Source organism: Trichechus manatus, unplaced genomic scaffold (genome assembly GCF_000243295.1).
Source record: "Trichechus manatus latirostris isolate Lorelei unplaced genomic scaffold, TriManLat1.0 scaffold00161, whole genome shotgun sequence".
NCBI lineage: Eukaryota > Metazoa > Chordata > Mammalia > Sirenia > Trichechidae > Trichechus > Trichechus manatus.
Genome location: NW_004444097.1, coordinates 4,598,031 through 4,616,715, shown reverse-complemented (window position 1 = coordinate 4,616,715; position 18,685 = coordinate 4,598,031). Strand labels below are relative to the sequence as shown.

At 39.6% G+C, this 18,685-nt stretch overlaps 2 protein-coding genes across 3 annotated transcripts in view; one reads left to right on the top strand and one right to left on the bottom strand.

Annotated features, from left to right (window-relative positions):
- GALK2 (galactokinase 2) overlaps window positions 1-17,424 on the bottom strand; it is a 242,603-nt gene extending 225,179 nt beyond the window's left edge. The window contains exon 1 of the mRNA XM_023740659.1: window positions 17,198-17,424. Coding sequence (XP_023596427.1) covers window positions 17,198-17,217 — 20 coding nt within the window. The 5' untranslated portion in view covers window positions 17,218-17,424. The remainder of the gene's footprint in view (window positions 1-17,197) is intronic.
- Window positions 17,425-17,578: 154 nt separating this feature from the next.
- The window catches only part of COPS2 (COP9 signalosome subunit 2), a 53,373-nt gene continuing 52,266 nt past the window's right edge, over window positions 17,579-18,685 (top strand). For both annotated transcript variants that reach the window (XM_004386302.1, XM_004386301.1), the window contains exon 1: window positions 17,579-17,712. In XM_004386302.1, coding sequence (XP_004386359.1) covers window positions 17,659-17,712 — 54 coding nt within the window. In that variant the 5' untranslated portion in view covers window positions 17,579-17,658. The remainder of the gene's footprint in view (window positions 17,713-18,685) is intronic.

Here is an 18,685-nt window from a genome sequence, read left to right as displayed (position 1 = left end):
GATTTATACCAGGTATGCAGGGATGGTTCAACATTAGAAAAATAATCAATGTAATCCATCACATTAATAAAACAAAAGACAAGAACCACATGATCTTATAAATCGATGCAGAAAAGGCACTTGACAAAGTACAACACTCATTCATGAGAAAAACTCTCAACAAAATAGGAATAGAAGGGAAATTCCTCAACATAATAAAGGGCATTTATACAAAGCCAATGGCCAACATCATCCTAAATGGAGAGAGACTTTGAAAGCATTCCCCTTGAGAACGGGAACCAAACAAGGATGCCCTTTATCACCACTCTTATTCAATATTTTGCTGGAGGTCCTAGCCACAGCAATTAGGCTAGAAAAATAAATAAACAGCACCCAAATTGGTAGGGAAGAAGTAAAAGTATCTCTCTTTGCAGATTTTATGATCTTATACACAGAAAACCCCATGGAATCCACAGGAAAACTACTGGAATGAATAGGCAATTTCAGCAAAGTTTCAGGATACAAGATAAATATAGAAAAATCAGTTGGATTCCAATACACCAATAAAGAGAACAACGAAAAGGAAATCAGGAAAACAATACCATTTATAATAGCCCCTAAAAGAATAAAATACTTAGGAAAAAATCTAACCAGGGATGTAAAAGACCTATACAAAGAAAACCACAAAACGCTACTGCAAGAAACCAAATGAGATCAACATAAATGGAAAAACACACTAAGCTCATGGATAGGTAGACTTAGTATGTGAAAATGTCAATTCTATCCAAAGCAATCTAAAAATACAATGCAATCCTGATCCAAATACCAATAGCATTCTTTAAAGAGTGTAGAAATGAATCATTAACTTTATACGGAAAGGGAAGAGGCCCTGGATAAGTAAAACACTATTAAAGAAGAAAAATAAAGTAGGAGGACTGGCACTACTTCATTCAGAACCTCCTATACAGTTACCTTAGTCAAAACAGCCTGGTACTGGTACAACAGAAACATTGACCAACGGAACACAGTTGAGAACCCAGATGTAAATCCACCCACCTACGGTCACCTGATTTCTGAAAGGGCCCAAAGTCCATCAAGTCGGAAAAAGACAGTCTTTTTAACAAATGGTGCTGGCAAAACTAGATGTCCATCTGTAAAAAAACGAAAGAGGACCCATACCTTACACCATACATAAAAACTAATTCAAAATGGATCAAAGACCTAAACATAAAACCAAAAACTATAAAGATCGTAGAAGAAAAAATAGGATCAGCGCTAGAGGACCTAATACATGGCATTAACAGGATACAAACCATAACTAACAACACACAAACCATAGAAGATAAGGTAGATAACTGGGATCTTCTAAAAATTAAACACTTATGCTCATCGAAACACTTCACCAAAAGAGTAAAAAGAGAACCTACAGACTGGGAAAAATTTTGGGCTATGACAAATCCGACAAAGATCTAATCTCTAAAATCTACAGGAAAATCCAACACTTCTACAACAAAAAGACAAATAATCCAACTAAAAAATGGGCAGACGAAATGAACAGATACTTCACCAAAGAAGACATTCAAGTGGCTAACAGACACATGAGGAAATGCTCATGATAGGCAGCCATTAGAGAGATGCAAATCAAAACCACAATGAGATACCATCTCACCCTGGCATTACTGGCACAAATCAAAAACACAAAAAATAAAAAATGTTGGAGAGACTATAGGGAGATTGGAACTCTTACGCACTGCTGGTGGGAATGTAAAATGGTACAACCATTTTGGAAAACAATATGGTGCTTCATTAGAAAGCTAGAAATAGAAATACCATATGATCCAGCAATCCCACTCCTAGGAATATATCTTAGAGAAATAAAGCCGTCACACGAATAGACAGATGCACACCCATGTTCACAGCAGCATTATTCACAACAGCAAAAAGATGGAAACAACACAGATGGCCAGCAACAGATGAATGGATAAACAAACTACGGTACATACACACAATGCAGTACTACACAGCAATAAAGAACAATGATGACTCTGCGAAGCATCTCACAAAATAGATGAATCTGGCGGGCATTATGCTGAGTGAAATAAGTCAATCACAAAAGGACAAATATTGTGTGAGACCACTACTATAAAAACTCATGAAAAGGTTTACACACAAAAAGAAACAATCTTTGACAGTTATACAAGAGCAGAGTGGTGGGGATGGGAAAACAGTAAATAGACAATAGATAAGTAGTAACTTTGGTAAAGGGTAAGACAGTACACAGTACTGGGGAAGTAAGCACAACATGTCCAAGGCAAGGTCATGGAAGCTCCATAGACACATCCAAAATCCCTGAGGGACTGAATTTCTGGGCAGAGGGGTGTGGGGACCATGGTCTCCGGGAACATCTAGCTCAACTGGCATAACACAGTTTATAAAGGCAACGTTCTACATTCTACCTTGGTGAGTAGCATCTGGGGTCTTAAAAGCCTGTGAGCAGCCACCTAAGATACTCCCTTGGTCTCACCCCTTTGGGAGCAAGGGAGAATGAAGAAAACAAGATAAAAGGAAAAGATGAGTCAAAGGACTAATGGACCACAACTACCACGGCCTCCACCAGACTGAGTCCAATACTACTAGATGGTGACTGGCTACCACAACTGACTGCTCTGACAAAAATCGCAGTAGAAGGTCCTGTACAGAGCTGAAGAAAAATGTAGAACAAAATTCTAATTCACAAAAAATGACCAGACTTACTGGCCTGACAGAGACTGGAGAAAACCCAAGAGTATGGCCCTTTCAGCTCAGTAATGAAGTCACTCCTGAGGTTCACTCTTCAGCCAAAGATTAGACAGGCCCATAAAACTAAACGAAACTAAACAGGTACATCAGCCCAGGGGCAGGGATGAGAAGGCAGGCAGGGACAGGAAAGCTGGTAATATGGAACCCAAGGTTGAGAAGGGACAGTGTTGACATGTCATGGGGTTGGCAACCAATGTCAAAAACAATATGTGCAAGTAATTGTTTAATGAGAAGCTAGTTTGTTCTGTACACCTGCATCTAAAGTACAATAATAAAAAAAATTTTAAAGTAAAAAAAAAAATTTGTAGTAACTGTTAAATGAGAAACTATTTTGTTATGTAAGCCTTCACCTTAAGTGAGAATACCAGCACAATTCGAAGAGTGTAGCCAATGTCACTGAACTGTGCATGTAGAAATTTTTGAAATGGTGTATCTTTGGCTATGTATATTTTCACCAAAAAAAAAAAAAAAAGGTTGAGAAGTTAGAGGGTTGATATGTTGTGGGGTTGTTAACCAATGTCATAAAACAACATGTGTACTTCTGTTTCATGAGAAACTATTTGTTCTGTAAGCCTTCACCTGAAGTACAATAAAAATAAATAAATAAATAAATAAATAAATAAATAAACAAAAAAGACCAAACACGTAGAAAAACATGAACAAAACCTGTATACAAATAATTCACAAAAAAGAAATATTTAATTGTACTTTTACATATGTAAATGAAGTTTAACCTCATACATAATAAAAGAAATACAAATTATAAAAAAAAAAAAAAAAAACTTTCACCTAAAGCACAATTAAAAAAAAATTAATAAGGGTAATATTTGCAGGGAATCTCTAGTTACTGGTACAATTCAAGGATTTATTTTTGTAGGAAAACAATTGGGATAGCAAAAACAATCTATAACATCTAAACATGTTGTATTCTATAGAGAAAAAGCTTGGTTTTTTTTTAAGTTTTGATTCTCAAATCAACCCATAAAAGTAACTCTAAACTATAAAGCAGCAATAATAGCACCAACAACTCACCCAGAATCGAGAGCCCTGAGCTCTTTATGTCCTTAGCTGGGGTTGGGGCTCATGGCAGTTGATCAGAGTAAAGGTAAATAAAGATTTTGAGAAACAGGCAAAAGTTGGGGTATGTGGGAAAGTTCTGTAAAAAAAGATGAAACAGGGATCTCTGGGATCTGAAGCAGATTCTGTTGTATAGTAGAAGTCTAGTTGCTGTTGAGTAGATTCTGACTCTCAGCGACCCTATAGGACAGAGTAGAACTGCCCCATAGGGTTTCCAAGGAACAACTAATATATTCGAACTGCCAACCTTTCGGTTAGCTGCCAAGCTCTTAACCACTGGGCCACCAGTGCAGTTCAGCTACTAACCAAAAAAGTCCAATCCACTAGGCGCTCCTTGGAAACCCTATGGGTAGTTCTACTCTGTCCTACAGTGTTGCTATGAGTCAGAAGTGACTCAACAGCAATGGGTTTTTGGTTTAGTGGTCTCCAAGAGGGAAAGGAGGTTGTGTAGGAAGTGGCAAAGGGAATGCAGCTACGGTATTCCTATGTGCAAATTGTTCACGTCAATTGTCAATTAGGACTGCTTTATTTCACAGGCGGAATCACTTGAGGATTAATGCAAAAAATTTATTAATTTCACTCAAGGAAAGAAATGGAGACAAGCTTGGAATTACCATATTACTGTGTCAGCCTACTCCTTTGCTTCCACACCATACACCTTACTGAAATGTGGATGGTCTCACAAAAATTGGCAGGTATGCTTAATATTTTGAGTAGGAATAATGCAGGTGGGCATTGAAGATACCAAAGCAGCAAATAACAATAAAGTTGCTAAAACTATGTTATTGTATTTTCCAAAATTTAGATGCATTTTTATTAGGTAGATAGTCAATGTAAGAAAGGAAAATTTCAAGTATGTGTTATGCCTAATCATCCTCTATTTGCATATTCCTTCTATGGTGATTTTGGAGATGAAAGGTATAATTGCAGTATAGAGCATTCTGAAGGCTTAGTATGAGTGTTGATTGAGTTGAAGATGATACATTAACTGAGCATTTACTAAGCAACATATATTTACATCATTTTACTTACTCTAAAGAGACTGAATCAGATTAAAGGAGAGCTAACCAGAAAATAGAAGCTCTGGTTTCACAGTGGTTAAAGCAATTGGCTGCTAACCAAAAGGTTGGCAGTTCAAACCCATCAGCCACTTAGTAGGGTAAAAGATATGGCAGTCTGCTTCTGTAAAGATTACAGCCTTGGAAACCCTATGGGGCAGTTGTCCTGACTGGGTGGCTATGAGTTGGAATCAACTTGACGGCAATGGGTTTTCGGTTTGTTTGTTTGTTTTAACCTGGAAATGCTTGGGCACCAATCTATAAGGTGCACTAACATATCAGTGGAAATGTAACGAGATTCTGAAAACTATAGTTATCAAAACTTCTCTAAGGAAGGAGTGGATATTAAATGTAAGCAGATATTTAACATTTGACAAACCACACAGGTTAGGAGGTAAGATCATGGGACATGCTCCAGCAACGACAGATGGCCACCAGTTTGCCTTTGAGAGAGAATTCTCTCGAGTGAGGTATGTAATTTATACTATAGCTGAGCTGCAGGAGATATGTTGTACTGTTTAATCCCCACTGGACTTCAGGATCCATTCTCTATCCTGTATGCTCCTGGAGGCTGATCCCTTTGGCCTGCACCTGGGCTCCCTTCCCTGACTTACGATTGGGTTTGGTCAATGGGAAGCAACGGCAGAAATTAGAGGGCAACAGGAGAGGTTAGGGTATTTATCACTCCCTTTCTCTACCTCCACTCCACCTTTTCCATGGTTCTGGCAGTGGCTGTTTCTCCACAACCATGGCTACTGTTAGGAGGACCATCCTCCACGGCTCCCACTCTTGCTGGGCTCTGGAAAAATCATTTTCTTTCCTTTGCCTTTTTAGGCCTTAAGAGATGGTAATGACAACTGCTCTGACAGAAATCACAAAAGAGGGTCCCGGACAGAGCTGGAGAAAAATGTAGAACAAAATTCTAACTCATTAAAGAACAAAAAACCAGACTTACTGGTCTGAGACTGGAGAAAACCTGTGAGTATGGCCCTCAGACACACCCTTAGCTCAGTAATGAGGTCAGCCCTGAGGTTTACCCTTCAGCCAAAGATTAGACAGGTCCATAAAATAAAAGGAGACTAAAGGGGCACATCAGCCCAGGGGCAAGGACAAGAAGGCAGGAGGGGATAGGAAAGCTGGTAATAGGGAACTCGAGTTTGAGAAGTGGAGAGTGTTGACATGTCGTGGTGTTGGCAACCAATGTCACAAAACAATATGTGTACTAATTGTTTAATGGGAAGTTAGTTGGTTCTGTAAATCTTCATCTAAATTACAATTAAAAAAGACACACACACACCCATACACACATGAACCCAATACACACACACACACACGTGTACTAATTGTTTAATGAGAAGCTAGTTTGTTCTGTAAACCTTCATCTAAAGTACAATTAAAAGCACACACACACTCACCCATACACCCATTCGCCCAATACACACACACACAAAGAGATGGTAATGATTTCCAGCTTGTTCCTTGTCTCTGGGTGCTTCACCATCCCTTGTCAGTTCCTGTTATGGAAGAATTATGTCCCCCAGAAAAGATGTGTTGAAGTCCGAACCCCTATACCTGTGAATGTGACCTTATTTGGAAACAGGGTCTTTGCAGATGTAAACCATTGTAATCAAGTTAAGATGTAATTAAAATCAAATGTAATCAAATTAAGATGAGGTCATACTGGACTAGGGTGGGCACTAACACAGTGACTGACGTCCTTATACCTGAGCAAATAAAACTGCTGCTGTTGAGTTGATTCCAACTCATAGCAACCCTACAGGACAGAGCAGAACTGCCCCGTAGAGTTTCCAAGGCTACAACCTTTACGGAAGCAGACTGCCACATCTTTCTCCCGTGGAGCAACTGGTAGGTTTGAACCACCGATCTTTTGGTTTTGGTTAGTAGGTGAGAACTTAACCACTGTGCCACCAGGGCTTCTTGATTACTGATATAAAACCCACTCCGTCAAGTCTTTATAAGAGAGAAATTTGGACACAGAGACAGAGACACACAGGGAGACCACCATTGATGGGAGAGGCAGAGATTGGAGTGATGCTGCCACAACCCAAGAAACACCAAGAATTGCCAGGAATTACCAAAAACTAGAAGAGGCAAGAAATGATTCTTCTGTAAAGTCTTTGGAATAAACATGGCCCTACCCACACAGTGATTTCAGATTTCTAGCCTCAGAACTATGGGAGAATAAATATCTATTGTTTTAAGCCACTCAGTTTGTAGTATAGTTCCTGGACTTCCCTCAGATACCAAAATCCACGGACGCTCCAGTCCCTTATATAAAATGGCATAATATTCGCATATAACCTATGCAGATCCGTATACTTTAAATCATCTCAAAATTATTTATAATACCTAATACAATGTAAATGCTATGTAAATAGTTGTTATACTGTATTGTTTAGGGGAAAAATGACAAAAAAAGGTCTCTACATAATTCATTAAAGATGCAACCATCATAGGCCTAACTACATAGTACATACATGTCAGCAACATTTTCTTTCTATCAACAGAGGCTGCAGCAGGGTATGCCAACACATCATTTCATTTGCATGGATTCAGCGTAGTGCTCTGCAGCACATGGCAAATTCAGGTTTTGCTTTTTCAAACTTTCTTTTTTTTTCTGAATATTTTCAATAAGCAGTTGGTTGACTCTCTGTGGACGACTAACTTTGTTATGGTAGCCCTAGGAAGTGATACCCTGCCCAGTTTTCCGTAGTCTCTTCATTAGACTTTTTCATTTAAACACCCCAATTATACCATGAGCTTGCTGCCCAGATCTTAACAAATCCAAAAGGAGTCCCGTTTTCTGCTCTTCTGAGACACAGTAAAGGAGCCCTGGTGACCCAGCGGTTAAGAACTCAGCTGCTAACCAAAAGGTTGGTGGTTCAAACTCACCAGCTGCTCCTTAGGAGAAAGATGTAGCAGTTGGCCTCCCTAAAGATTTTTGTTGTTCTTGTTGTTAGGTGGCAGTGGAGTTGGTTCAGACTCATAACGAACTTACGTACAACAAACAGTATGAAACATTGCCCGATCCTACGCCATCCTCATATCGTTGCTCTTTGATCCAATTGTTGCAGCCACTGTGTCAATCCATCTCATTGAGGGTCTTCCTCTTTTTTGCTGACCCTCTACTTTACCAAATATGGTGCCCTTCTCCAGGAACTGGTCCCACCTAATAACATGTCCAAAGTAGGTAAGAAGTCTCGCCATCCTCGCTTCTAAGGAGCATTCTTGCTGTACTTCCGCCAAGACAGATTTGTTTGTTCTTTTGGCAGTCCATGGTATATTCAATATTCTTCACCACCACCATAATTCAAAGGCATCAATTCTTCTTCCATCTTCTTTATTTACTGTCCAACCATCACATGCATATGAGACAACTGAAAATACCACGGCTTGTGCCAGGTGCACCTTAGTCTTCAAAGTGACGTTTTTGCTTTTTAACAATTTAAAGAGGTCTTTTACAGCAGATTCGCCCAATGCAATAAGTTATTTGATTTCTAGACTGCTGCTTCCATGGGTGTTGACTGTGGATCCAAGTAAAATGAAATCCTTAACAACTTCAATCTTTTCTCCATTTATCATGATGTTGATTATTGGTTGTTGTGAGGAATTTTGTTTTCTTTATGTTGAGGTGTACTCCATACTGAAGGCAGTAGGTCTTTGATCTTCTTCAGTAAGTGCTTCAAGTCCTCTTTGCTTTCAACAAGCAAGGCTGTATCATTTGCATATCGCCTTCCTCCAATCCTGATGCTGCATTCTTCTTCATACAGTCCAGCTTCTCGGATAATTTGCTCAGCATACAGATTGAATAAGTATGATGAAAGGATACAACCCTAACGCACACCCTTCCTGATCCCAAACCACGCAGTATCCCCTTCTTCTGTTCGAACAGTTGCTTCTTAGTCTATTTAAGGGTTCTGCATGAACACCATTAACTCTTCTGGAATTCCCATTCTTCACAATATTATCCACAATTTGTTATGAACCACACAGTCAAATGCCTTATAGCCTCGGAAACTCTATAGGGCAGTTCTACTCTGTACTATAGGGTCAGAATCAACTTGACGGCACACAACAACAAGACACAGTGTTCGGCCTCTCTAAAGAAATGTAGTAAAAATTTTTAAAAGATGATTGGTCTGAAAGTATGCTGAATCATGAGCCTGTTTGGGGTTACCATATATCTCTGTCCAGAGTAGTGAAGAGTCATCAATCACGGAGTTTGCTTAAACACATCACATATTCATTGAATATTTTCTATAGGCAAGATAACATGCTGAGTTGCAGGGAATTCAGAGATAAGATGTTGTACTCAAGGAGCTTTCCATTTAATAAGGAATAAATACAAAACAACCATAATACATGGTAACAAAATTATTTAAAAATGTACTAAAAAACCATCAATTTATATTGATTTTTGACAAAGGTACCAAGGCAATTAAATAGTGAAAGCATCACCTTCTGAAAAAATTATGCTGGAACAATTTGATATCCATGTGTAAAAAATTAAACCTTCACACTTACCTCACACTATATACAAAAATTAAACTTGAAATGGCTCACAGACCTAATTTTAAGAGCTAAAACTATATAAAACTTCTAAAAAAGAAAACATGAGAGAAAATCCTAGTGACCTTCGTTATGGTAAAGACCTCTTAAATACAACACAAAAAGCATGAAATATAAAATAAAAAATCAATAAATTGAACTTCATCAAAAAATTTGCTTTACAAAAGACATGTTACATGAAAAGGCAAGCCACAGACTGGGAAAAAATTATAAGCAAATCATGTATCTGATAAAAGATTTGTATCTAGAATATGTAAAGAACTCTTAGAACACAGACAAGCAACACAATTATAAAATGGGCAAAAAAAAAAAATGAAGATACACATCAGCAAAAGAGATAATGAATAACAAATAAGTACGTGAAAAATGCTCAGCACTAGTCATGCAAATTAAAATCAAATTAAAACCTCAATGAGATGCCACTGCACTCCCACTAGAGTGGCTAAATTTAAAAAGATGGACCAAGTGTTGACAAAGGAGCAACTAGAACTCTCATACATTGTTGGTGGAAATGCAAAATGGTAAAACCACTTAGGAAAACAATTTCTTAGCAAGTTAAGCATATGCCTACCATATGACCCAATCATTACACTAGTAGGTATTTACCTATATTTATATGTTCTGCTATGTAATAATATTACCACAAACTTAGCAGCATAAAACAATACACATTTATTATCTCACAGTTTCTGTGGCTCAGGAGTCAAGGTATCACTTAGCTGGTTCTCTGTCTCAGGGTCTCACAAAATCTTATCTGAGGCTTGACTACGGAAGGATCTGTTTCCAAGATCACATGTGTGATGGTTAAGATTGTGTGTCAACTTGGCTGGGCCATGATTCTCAGTGTTTATATGTGATCACACCCATGATTGAATCTGCTGTGAGTAGCCAATCAGTTGAAAGGGAGTTTCCTTGGGAGTGTGGCCTGCATCTGAATATAAGCAGACGTTCTGGCTTTTTGCTCACTCTGGATCCTGCAGCTGCCTCATGTTCATCTGACCTCTGGTTCTTGGGACTTGAGCTATCAGCTTATCTGCTGATCTTGGGATTTGTTGATCTTCACAGCCTGTGAGCAGAGCCCTGCTCTCCGACCTGCTGATCTTGGGTTTGCCAGCTCCTGCAGCTACGTGAATCAGAAGAAGCCCTGTGGTCTTGCCCGCCAATCTTGGGATTTGTCCATATTCACAGCCTGTGGGCAAGAGCTCTGCTTTCCGACCTGCCGATCTTGGGTTCGCCAGCTCCTGCGGCTATGTGAATCGGGAGAAGCCTCTACCCTAATCCATGGACTTGGGAGGTTCCAGCCTCTACAATTATGTGAGCTGTTTCTTTGATATAAATCTCTCTATATATATATTTATACACTTTACAGGTTTTGCTTCTCTAGAGAACCAAGCATAAGACAACATGGTTGTTAGCAGCATTCAGTTCCTGTGAATTGTGGAATTGAGGATTCAGTTTATTGCTGGCTGTCAGCTGGGCACCACCTTCAGCTCCTTGTCACATTTTCCTTTCCAACATGGCCACTTGCTTCCTCAAAGTCAGCTAGAAAGACAGTCTTTCCTAGTAAGACAAATTCAGAAACTTGTGTAATATAATCATATATACATAATTGTGTACACCATCTTTGCCACATTTTATTGGTTAGAAGCAAGTCACAAGTCCCACCCACGCTCAAGGGAAAATTATTATACAAGGATGTGGATAATGGGGGCCACCTTAGAGTCTGTCCAACACAATTATCCAAGAGAAATGAAATCTTATGTCCACACAATAACTTGTTCACAAATGTTTGTAGCTGCTTTATTTGTATTAGCCAAAAATGGGGGGAAAAGAGTAAGATACTCATCAATAGGTGAATGGATAAATTGTGGTATATCCACACAATGCGACATACAGCAATAAAAAGAAACAAACTATTGACACATACAACAATATGGATGAATCTCAAAATAATTACACTGAATGAAAGAAGCCAGGCAAAAATGGCTTTTATATAAATGATTCCACTTATACAAAATTCCAAAAAAAGTAAACCAATATATAGGACACAAAGTATACTAGCGGTTGCCCAGGAAAAGTAGAGGGGGAAAGAAGGTAATGAAAGATCAAAAGGCAATGAGGGAACTTCTGCAGATAGTGAATATGTTCATTCCTTGATTGTGGTGACAGTTTCACAGGTGTACACATACGCCAGTGTTCTGCTGCTATTCATAGGGTTTTCACTGGCCAATTTTCTTAGAAGCAGATCTCCAGGTCCTTCTTCCTAGTCTCTTAGTCTGGAAGCTCCACTGAAACTGGTCCACCATGGGTGACGCATTGAACACTAATGACCAAAGACCAGACGTGCTGTGCAATGACAACAGGGCTTCATATATGAAGAAAGAAAGAGGTCATTCAAAAGACAGGAAAGAAAGAAAAGACCATAATGGATGTTGGAAGACACTCTGAAACTTGCTCTTGAACGTAGAATAGCTAAAGCAAATGGAAGAAATGATGAAGTAAAAGAGCTGAACAGAAGATTTCAAAGGGCGGTTCAAGAAGACAAAGTAAACTATTATAATGAAATATGCAAAGATCTGGAGTAAGAAAACCAAAAGTGAAAAACACACTCAGCATTTCTCAAGCTGAAAGAACTGAAGAAAAAACTCAAGCCTCGAGTAGTAATATTGAAGAATTCTATGTGCAAAATACTGAACAGCACAGGAAGCACCAAAAGAAGATGGAAGGAATATACAGTCACTATACCAAAAAGAATTGGTCAACGTTCAACCACTTGAGGAGGTAGCATATGATCAAGAAACGATGGTACTGAAGGAAGAAGTCCAAGCTGCCCTGAAGGCATTGGTGAAAAACAAGGCTCTAGGAATTAATGGAATTACCAATTGAGATGTTTAAAAAATAGAAGCTATGCTGGAAGCATTTCCTTGTCTATGCCAAGAATTTGGAAAACAGCTATCTGGCCAACCAACTGCAAGAGAACCGTATTTATGCTCATTCAAAGAATGGTGATCTAAAGAGAATGTGGAAATTATTGAACAATATCATTAATATCACATGCAAGTAAAATTTTGCTGAAGATCATTCAAATACTGTTGCAGCAGTATGTCAACAGGGAACTGCCAGAAATTCAAGCTGGACTCAGAAGAGGACATGGAACAAAGGATATCATTGCTGATGTCTGATGGATCTTGGCTGAAAGCAGAGAACACCAGATGTTTACCTGCGTTTTATTGACCATGCAAAGGCATTTGACTGTGTGGATCGTAACAAATTATGGGTAACATTGTAAAGAATGGGAATTCCAGAACATTTAATTCTGCTCATGAGGAACCTGTACACAGACCAAGAAGCAGTTGTTCGAACAGAACAAGGAGATGCTGCGTGGTTTAAAATCAGGAAAGGTGTGAGTCAGGGTTGCATTCTTTCACCACATTTATTCAATCTTTAAGATTAGTAAATAATCTGAGAAGCTGGACTATATGAAGAAGACTCATTGACAACTTGCAATATGCAGATGACACAACTTTCTTTGCTGAAAGAAAAGAGGACTTGAAGCACTTACTGAAGAAGATCAAAGTCTACAGCCTTCAGTATGGATTGTACCTTAACATAAAGAAAACAAAAATCTCACAATCGGACCAATAATCAACATCATGATAAACAGAGAAAAGATGGAAGCTGTCAAGAATTTCATTTTACTTGGATCCACAATCAATGCCCAGGAAAGCGGCAGTAATTAAACAGCATATCGCACTGGGCAAATCTGCTGCAAAAGACCACTTTAAAGCATTAAAAACAAAGATGTCACTTTAAGAACTAAGGTGTACCTAATCCAAGCCATGGTATTTTCAATTGCCTTACGTGCATTTGAAAGCTGGACAATGAATAAAGAAGACCAAAGAAGAATAGATGCCTTTGAATTATGGTGTTGGCGAAGAATATTGAATATATCACGGACTGCTAGAAGAACGAACAAATCTGCCTTGGAAGAAGTACAGCTAGAATGCTCCTTAGAAGCTAGGATGGTGAGACTATGTCTCATATACTTTACATATATTATCAGGAGGGTCCAGTTCCTGGAGAAGGGTATCACGCTTGGTAAAGTAGAGGGTGAGTGCAAAAGACAAAGACCCTCAATGAGATACATTGACAAAGTGGCTGCAATAATGGGCTCAAACATAGCCACAATTGTGCAGATGGCACAAAAGCAGGGAGTGTTTTGTTTCGTTGTACATAGGTTCCCTATGAGTCTGAACTGACTCGACGGCACCTAATAACAACAACAACATATGTCAAAACTCATCAAATTGTACACTTTAAGTATGTGCACTTTCATGTAATCAATTTCAGAATTGCTATCTTAAGACAAAACAATGTAGCTCCGATTATTCTAAGCAAATAACCCTCTTAATGACCTTGGACTCTATTTTCTCTTTTGAAGAATTATGAGTTACAGGTAGAGTAACCATGTAATTTATTGTCCAAACTTCTGAGAGTGATGGATGCTATTAATTACACTGAAACCTGTGAGAGCCAGAACTCCATGGGCTCTATGAGACACTTGTTTTTCCGGGTCTTGCAAGTTATCCACCTTTGACCAGGTGCGGCCTTACCATTTTTCTATCCCTTGTTTTAGGGGAAGATATTTGAGTTTTCCTTCTCTGACAGGTTTCCACCTTACAAAGGCTCCGGTTTTCACAGGTTTTACTGTATTATGCCAGGACAACAGGAGTAAACCAGGTCTGTCCTAGATAGAATTACAGTCACCCTGGAAATGGGGAGATTTAGTTTTGCTTAGTTTTAAGGTTAAAAGTACAGATTTCTGAGCTCCACCCCAGACCCACTGAATCAGAATCTCTGGTGTGTATAACCTAGTAAATTGCCATGTTTGGGAAGCTTTGACCTCAAAAGAGATATCATTAAAGGCTTTTGCAATTCTAAAGTTCTATATGTAATAGAGGAATTCTGAATATGGACTGGATATTGGTGAATTATTATTAATTTTCTTATGTGTAATATGTAATTACATAGAAGGTTGTCCTTACTTTTAGGAGATACACACAAATGTGTTTAGGAGTGATGTGTCAAGATATTTGCATCTTAATTTAAATTGATTCAGGGACACTACATATATGGTAAACGTGCATATATTATGTGTATATATGTATATACACATAAATATGTGTATGTACACATACATACACCATACGTACATGTACAGAGCCCTGGTGGTACTGTGGTTAAGAGCTACGGCTGCTAACCAAAAAGTTGGCAGTTCGAATCCACCAGCTGCTCCTTGGAAATTTTATACAGCAGCTCTACTCTGTCTTATAGGGTCGCTATGAGTTGGAATCGACAGCAATGCGTTTAGTTTGCTTATATACATATACACACATAATTAAATGAAGCAGATAGTGAGTATACAGGTGTTCACTGTACTATTCTTTCCATTTTTCTGTCTGTTTGAAACTTTTCTTAATAAAACATTAGAGGAAAAGACTATCAGGGAAAATATCTGTGTTTATAGGAAAGATAGTATTATTACTGTACATATGACTTTTAAGAACTATTGCCAAAAAGATGTCAAATGAAATGATTACTAAAAAATCTAGCCTGCAATCCCTCTTCTTGGACTTTTTCCTAAGTGAAAAATAAAGTGACAATTCTGTTTAAACTACAGAATTGTTTAAAATAGTGTTATTTTCACAACATCCTAAATGTAGAGCAATTAAGTAAATTATGGTGTATTAGCACCTTCAAGGGAGGGATTATTATTGGCCATTAAAATAATCATTGTCCTATACTGCTACATAACTAGGTGCAAAAAAAGAATCCAAAATTATATTTATGCATTAAGTATATAAAATTTATGGATTCACGGGGACAGAACTAGAAGTTTAGACAAAATGCTATTTGAAAAGCAAGTTTTGTTATTTTAATTTCATTTCTTTTTTACTTCAACTTCTGCTAATAATTTTGTGCAACAATCATGCATTGTTAAAAAAAGAAACTGATCTTTAACTGTCACCTTAAATTTTTGATCCCAAGGGCAGTAAAAGTCAGTTTATAATTCGCTGAAATACTGAATAAGACTTTAGGCACCTCAACTGACTGATGCTCATCTAGTTTATTATTACTTAATTATATCCACCCACCAGGCATCTGTCAGCGTGCTGTACTGTGGTGGCTTGCATGTTGCTGTGATACTGGAAGCTATGCCACCAGTATTTCAAATACCAGCAGGGTCATCCTTGGTGGACAGGTTTCAGCAGAGCTTCCAGACTCAGACAGACTAGGAAGAATGACACGGCAGTCTACTGCTGAAAAAACTGGACAGTGAAAACCTTATGAGTAGCAGCAGAACATTGTCTGATACAGAGCTGAAAGATGAGCCCCTCAGGTTGGAAAGAACTCAAAATACGACTGAGGAAGAGCTGCCTCTTCAAAGTAGATCTTAATGACGTGGATGGAGCCAAGCTTTCGGGACCTGCATTTGCTGATGTGGCACGACTTAAAATGAGAAGAAACAGCTGTAAACATCCATTAATAATAATCAGAACATGGAATGTATGAAATATGAATCTAGGAAAATTTGAAATCGTCAAAAATGAAATGGAATGCATAAACATCGATATCCTAGGCATTAGAGAACGAAAATGGACTAGTATTGGCCATTCTGAATCAGACAATCATGTGGTCTACAGTGCCGGGAATGACATATTGAAGAGGAATGGCATCGCATTCATCCTTATAAAGAACATTTCAAGATCTAGCCTGAAATACAACATTGTCATTGATAGGATAATACCCATACACCCACAAGGAAGACGAGTTAACCTGACTATTATTCAAATTTACCTACTAACCACTAATGTAAAAGATAAGGAAGTCGAAGACTTTTACCAACTTCTGCAGTCTGAAATTGATTGAACATGCAATCAGGATGCATTGATAATTACTGGTAATTGGAATGCAAAAATATTGAAGTTGTTAAGAATTTCATTTTACTTGAGTGAACAATAAGGCCCATGGAAGCGGCAGTCACAAAATCAAACGACGTATTGCATTGGGCAAATCTGCTGCAAAAGACCTCTCTGAAGTGTTAAAGATGTCACTTTGTGGACTAAGGTGTGCCTGGCTCAAGCCATGATATTTTTCAGTCGCCTCATATGCATGTGAAAGTTGGACAATGAATAAGGAAGACCGAAGAATTGATGCCATTGAATTACGGTGTTGGCGAAGAATATCGAATATACCGTTATACTGCCAGAAAAATGAGCAGGTCTGTCTTAAGGAATACAGCCTGAGTGCTCCTTGGAAGTGAGGATGGCGAGACTTCGACCAGTCCCTGGAGAAGGACACCAGGCTTGGTAGAGGGTCAGCGAAAAGGAGGAAGGCCCTCAACGAGATAGACTGACACAGTGGCTGCGACAATGGGCTCAAACATAACGAACTGTGAGGATGACGCAGGACCGAGCAGTGTTTCGGGCTATTGTACATACGGTCGCTATGAGTCCGAACCGCGATGGCACCTAACAACAACAATAACGTCCACAGAATCGTTTTGCCAATTACAAATGTAACACATATTACGTGTAAAATTTTTTGCGCAAAAGGTCTCCAAATGTCACAGAACACATACCGCAATGTGAGGGTTAAATGCACATAGATAATAATGGCAGAAATAATACTACCTGTCGTATAGTACTGGCATGTCAGCCTTTTCTCCGCAAAAGGCTTCTGGTCCTGGGCTGTCCCTTACTTTCCCTAGAAAAAGATGGTTCTAGTGTCCCAGGCAAGGGAGGAGACTGTTCCTTTACTTGGGAGGCTGGAAACTGTTTGATAACAGAGCGAGGTTTCCGAACTCGCTCAAAACGAACCCACAACACTAGCTAAGGGCGCCGACGATTCCTCAGTTGCTAGGCTAAGTTGCTAAGGCACCAACGGTCTCTCCGGAAGAGAGGGCGGTGCGCTCCCTTTTGGTATCGTAGCGATTCCTCTCAATGTCGAGCGCATTTGTTCCGGGGGAAATATTCAGCTCTGCTAAGACCTGCTGGAAGGCGAGGAGAAGCTGGGAGTGACGCCTCTGCGCCGCAAAGGATTGTGGGAGGAGGTTGTCTCCAATTTCTCTTCCCCCTCCCCCCTCCCGGCCAAGATGTCTGACATGGAGGATGATTTCATGTGCGATGATGAGGAGGACTACGACCTGGTAAGGCTCAGGGAACGGAACTCTGGGGCTGGAGGTGGTGTCCGACTTTCGGGGCCGGGGCAGGGGTTGGCCGCGGTCTTTCTCCGTAGAGCATGTGCTCCTTCCAGCTTCTCCCGGTGCAGTGACAGGACGGGTTTACCTCCTCCCCTTTCCCGCACCGGGCCCGGGCCCTGCTTATCCAGCATGGGGGAGGGGAGGCAGCGTAGGTGGTCCAGGGCATTGCGCTCCAAGTCCGAACGTCTCCCCCGTTTACACGGACGCCCCTGGCCCCAGATGTTCGGTTCTCGGTGCCCCCTATCTCCGCTGACCCCGTGCGAACGCCTCAGGGACCATGCAGCGGTCTAGGCCCGGGCATTTCCCTTTCGGGTCCAACATTCCGGGTCCCTGTTTTTCACACTTGAACTAAGTGAATGCGAGGTGCTAGGAGAAGGATCGGAAAACTGAGGGGGCCTTACTGCTCCCAGGCCTGACTCGAAACGCCACTTGTGCGTCTCCTGGAGATATAGCTTAAAAAGTCTTGTTGAGGGTTAGTCTCGGTTTGGGGTAAAGGTGCAATGGAGAGTTCAAAGCAAGGATAAGCCAGAAACCAAAAAAAAAAAAAAAAAAAACCCGGGAAAAAAAAAAAAAACCCGTTACCGTCGAGCCGAATCGAACTCATAGTGACCCTAAAGGACAGAGTAGAACTGCTCCATAAGGTTTCCAAGGCTGTAATCTTTATGGAAGCTGACTGCCACATCTTTCTCCCGTAGGGCGGCTGGTGGGTTCGAAATGCTGACCTTTCGGTTAGCACAGTGCTACCAAGACTCCTTAGAGCAAGGATAGCTGAAAAAAAGAAAAAAAAAAAAAGTAGTTAAACTACTTGTTCTGTTCTTTAAAGAGAAAAACTAGGGAAGTGGTTTTGCTTATTTGGGTTTTTTTTTTTTTTCCCCCTGGAGCGTAGATAAGAGGATTGACCCAGTGGCTTTTTCCTTTA